This window comes from Octopus bimaculoides, chromosome 24 (assembly GCF_001194135.2).
Source record: "Octopus bimaculoides isolate UCB-OBI-ISO-001 chromosome 24, ASM119413v2, whole genome shotgun sequence".
NCBI lineage: Eukaryota > Metazoa > Mollusca > Cephalopoda > Octopoda > Octopodidae > Octopus > Octopus bimaculoides.
The window spans coordinates 3,428,451-3,433,450 of NC_069004.1; the positions used below are offsets into that span (position 1 = coordinate 3,428,451).

At 38.1% G+C, this 5,000-nt stretch overlaps 1 protein-coding gene across 1 annotated transcript in view; it reads right to left on the reverse strand.

Moving 5' to 3' along the window:
* Positions 1-3,004, reverse strand: part of LOC106868773 (kinesin light chain) — a 4,852-nt gene extending 1,848 nt beyond the window's left edge. Inside the window, exons 1-4 of the mRNA XM_014914191.2 lie at positions 2,795-3,004; positions 2,428-2,571; positions 1,221-1,332; positions 334-595 (exon numbers count right to left, since the gene is read on the reverse strand). Of these exons, the coding sequence (XP_014769677.1) occupies positions 334-595; positions 1,221-1,332; positions 2,428-2,571; positions 2,795-2,879 (603 nt within the window). The 5' untranslated portion in view covers positions 2,880-3,004. The remainder of the gene's footprint in view (positions 1-333; positions 596-1,220; positions 1,333-2,427; positions 2,572-2,794) is intronic.
* Between the last annotated feature and the right edge of the window lie 1,996 nt (positions 3,005-5,000).

A 5,000-nucleotide genomic window follows, 5' to 3' on the forward strand; every position in this document is an offset into this window, starting at 1 on the left:
ATATATATATATATATATATATATATACAATACAGTACTGTTTCTACTTCGCGGATTTTCAACTATCGCGTGGAGTTTTGGAACGTAACATCCGCGATAGTCGAGGGATTACTGTACCAGTAGCACATACACTTTGTTTAGCACTAATAACTAACAAGCTTGAGCAATTTGAAATGGGCCTGAGTCTATTATGAGTAGAAATGGAATCTGTGTGTGTATGTATTTATTTCATTCATCAGATAACCAGGGGAGACAACTTCGGACCTAATTCAATCTCGGTAGTCACAAAATCCATTTTGTAAATCTGCAAGATTGTACGTTGGTCGTACTCACCTCTTGTGTTTCGGTGCTCAGACGGACGATATGTTCAAGGGAAGATGCTACATGTGTGTTGTCGGGTCTGAGCGACACGATTTGGTTTTTGGCATTGAGAATCTTTTGAAAATAGATGATGGCATGTCGCTGTTTGTTGATGAGGAGGTAACTGTGTGCAATGTCGGAATATAGGGACGTGATCAGGTTGAAGTCGGCGTTGATGTGTTGGTAAATATCTAACGCCTCCAGCAATGGCGGAATGGATTCTTCTATCAAGTGCCTGAAAATTACAAGAGTATATGTATGTACGTATGTATGTATGTGTGTGTGTGTGTGTGTGTGTGTGTGTGTGTGTGTGTGTGTGTGTGTGTGAGAGAGAGAGAGAGAGAGAGAGAGAGAGAGTCTATATGAATGTTTGTAGGTATGTGTATGAGTGGATATATATGTAAGTATACATAAAAATATGCAAGTGTACATATGTATGAATCTATAAATACATATGTACGTGTATGTATATGCATACATATATATGATTATATAATAATAATAATAATAATAATAATACATACATACATACATACATACATACACACATACATACATACATATGTACATACATGCATATACATTTATATATATATATATATATATATATATATATATATATACACACATTTATTAACACATACATACATACAGACATACATACATACATACACATATACATATGTACATACATGTATATACATTTATATTTATGTATATATATATATATATATATATATACATTTATTAACACATACATACATACATACATACATAAGCAGTTCAAATGTTCGATCGACACAGAGATGTGTCTGTGCGTGTGTGCATGTGTGCATGCATAAAGAGCATTCGAAACTTACTGCCTTTTGTAAACTTCCGAGATATACTTGAGAACAAGCGACGTAGTTGGATGTAACCGACCATAACATCTTCTTATAATCTGAGCTTCGTTCAACAGACGGAGCGCCGCAACTGCAAACAAGTAAAAAGAAAGAATTATAAATCCATGCGTGACACTACATGATTAAAAGTTATCATATCGGTTATTTTTGTCCTAACCGTTTTCTGTCTTCGATGCAGGTGGCATATTTGAATTCTTTGTTCTCAAAAGAAAACAGATTTTTCGAAACCAACCAGCGTACAATCATGTATATTTATTAAGCAATTCGACACGATATCATCATATTATATGTTGGAAGTTACGCTTCGATGATGAGGCCATAATAAAATCAAAACATGTTCTGAGTTAGCTCCCTTACGAAGCGAAATTATTAGAATAAGAATTGCTTTTCGTTAAGATAGCTTTGTCTTTTCTTTTAATGCTTCCTGAATAAAACATTACCGCCATTGCCGTTTAACGTCCGTTCTCCATGTTGGCATGGGTTGGACGATTTGACAGACGCCAACGAACCAGAGGACTGCACCAAACTCCAATGTTTTCAGTGTGGTTTTTACGGCTGGCTGCCCTTCTCATCGTCAACAACTTCACAGAGTGTACCGGGTGCTTTTTACGTGGCACCAACTCGTTGCTCCAGTCCACTCAGCTGGCAAAAATGAGTGACGCTGCGATGGACTGGCTGGGGAACACATACGCCATTGAAAAGGCGGCGAGATGGCAGAAACGTTAGCACGCCGGGCGAAATGCTTAGCGGTATTTCGTCTGCCGTTACGTTTTGAGTTCAAATTCTGCCGAGGTCGACTTTGCCTTTCATCCTATCGGGGTCGATAAATTAAGTACCAGTTACGCACTGGGGTCGATGTAATCGACTTAATCCCTTTGTCTGTCCTTGTTTGTCCCCTCTATGTTTAGCCCCTTGTGGGCAATAAAGAAATAAGTTCGTGAAAGGACATGGGGATAGAGGTAAATGGCGAACACGAGTAGAGATGTGATCATTGGCGACTGTCAGTTTGGAGGAAGTAAGACGAAGGAAGTAGGATTGGGACTGTACGTGTAATGCACAATGCCGGGGATGAAGTTAGAGGTGCATAGGGGTGGAAATAGTGGGAGACGAACGTAAGTAGTGGGGAGTTGCCATCAAAATGATTGGATGCAGTTTGTTGACTCACCGTGTTTTCCTTGGATTCCGGAGAGAAGTTTACCAACATTGCACAAAGGAACCACCAATTTCTCTGTGTTGATGCAAGCGGTCTTACGTCGTTCAAACAAGGAAGCGAGGTAATACTTCAGGGCTTTTGCGGTCTGGTTACCGTCTGTAATGTTAATGTTGATAAATGATCACTAAAACGTTCGATCAATCGATTAATCAATCAAGAAAAAGAAGAGGAGCAGGAAGAAGAAGAAGAAGAAGAAGAAGAAGAAGAAGAAGAAGAAGAAGAGGTGGAAGAGGAGGAGGGGGAGGAGGAGGAGGAGGAGGAGGTTAAAACAGATGACAAAAGTAAAATCTTTCTTATAAAAACAAAATTAGAATCCTACTTCGTTCGGCATTTAGTCCCAGCGTGTTTAGCATGATCGATACGGAAGGATGTCCTGTGCCTCCAACCACATCGAGTGTGCTCATCAATAAGTCTTCAACCAGGTCGTAGTTGCCTGCAAAATAACCAGGAAAGCAAAAATATCTTGGGTCACAATGAGTTTTGGGGGACGTAAACAAACCAACAATGGTTGTCAAGCAGTACGAGGGACAAGCACAAAGACATGCATACTCACACACACACACACACACACATGTATGTATGTATATATACGAGGGGCTTCTTTCAGTTTCCGTCTACCAAATCAACTCACAAGGCTTTCGTCGGCCAGAGGCTATAGTAGAAGGCACTTGTCCAAGGTACCACGCAGTGGGACTGAACCCAGAACCATATGGTTTGGAAGCAAGCTTCTTACCACATGGCCACTCTTATTTTTTTCTTTGTTTTACTTGTTTTGATCATTTGATCATCAACAATACCAACAACAACAACAGCAACAACAACTACAACAAGACCGAATGTAAAGAAATGCAAAAGGGAACTTTGTGTAATATAACTCCATATCCAAACTGAAGAATTATGGAAAAGGTTTCGGTTAAAACGGTTTATCAACAAAAAATTGTTGATAATAATGTCATTTATATATTTAACTGTCAACTTTAGCAATTGACAAGTTTTTAGAATTTTAGTGAAGAAAAAGTCATTCCAGAATGAGCGACCCCTCACCCCACCCCCAAATTAGCAATGTTGGTAGAGAACCATAAATCTTCACTGACAGAACCACCAAAAATATTCTGTTTCTAAAATGTCACATCACACTTGTTTCTGTTATTTGATAAAGGCCACATCTGGTGCCAAAGTTTTAGCGTTGTTTATTATTTGGTTTTGAAAGTCTTTTCGTAAAGATCTTCAGATGTCTACAAACATTACAGTTTATATGTACAGGGATCACATGTGAGGTTACGAGCAAATAGATGCATAACTATGCAGATATATTTAAGTATTTGTGTACACCTTTTATGCGAACAAAGCGGAAGCCTATCTGCGCTGGTCGACCGGCTCGAAATAGCAGCCAAATTTGAGTGTGGTTGGACGAGGTGGGATGGGGCAACAACCACAAAAGACAACATCTACAACAGCAACAATTAGATTATTAAGATTACATAGGTTTATGTGCTGTTAGAAATAGCAACCGAATCTCCCTTATATTACATGCTACTGTCGTAAAAAGAAAATGAATAATAAAGAAAACACACAGGACACATTGGATAATATGGTCGCATATGTACGATGTCTGATTGAAAGGCACGGTGGCCACAGCTGGAAAACTTTTGATCATAAGATTTTCTATATCAGAGATGATAATAAAATTAACAATAAAAGCTACATCAATAACAATAACAGCAACAACTACAATAACGACAACAACAACAGAAAAAAGATTTCACAGATAGCATTATGTCATATTAGAAACCGTTTAGAACAGATGCTGGTGAAATTTGGGTTGTGTCAGCGATCAACAGCCAGGACTCGGTTAGCTTATCTCCCTTAGATAGACAGATAAACACAACTAATTGCTTTTAAATATTCTTCACTTTGACAGCAGCAAAGTTTTGAAGAGTAATGTAGCGTAATATGTTTTAAATTTCTCGCAGAATTCCTGGAAGACTTCCTGGCAGACCAAAGTAATGCTGCTTCATCAAACGGTGGTTAAAATTACTATTGCTGTTGTTGCTGTAGCTACGGCGGCTGATGTAGCAGACATCGTTTAATCATAAACTTCATCTGATCTAGAAAACCTATAGTTCTATAGCGTTCTGGTCATGACAAACCAATTGATTATGGCAGGCATGGACAATAGTATGTAAGACTGTTTTATTATTTGCTTTAGAAGTTCTCTAGTTTCTAAATTAATACTAGATTCGAACCAACAGCTTTTATTTTTAAAACATGAACCAATAAACGCCTTACCTACCAGATCATTGAAGCCTCATCGCCTCTCAAGGGACATTAATGAAACCCTCCTCAGTGCTAAAGAGATATCAATGAAACTTCAACAACCAATAATTGTTGCTTTTGTTTATGTTGTTGTGGTTCTTTTAAAAACTCAGGCTGGTCCTCATCCTGCAGACCTAAGGTCAAATATGTTCTAATTATAAACATGCCGTGTATGATTCAGAAATAGCTATTCTAGAATTGTATTCTCT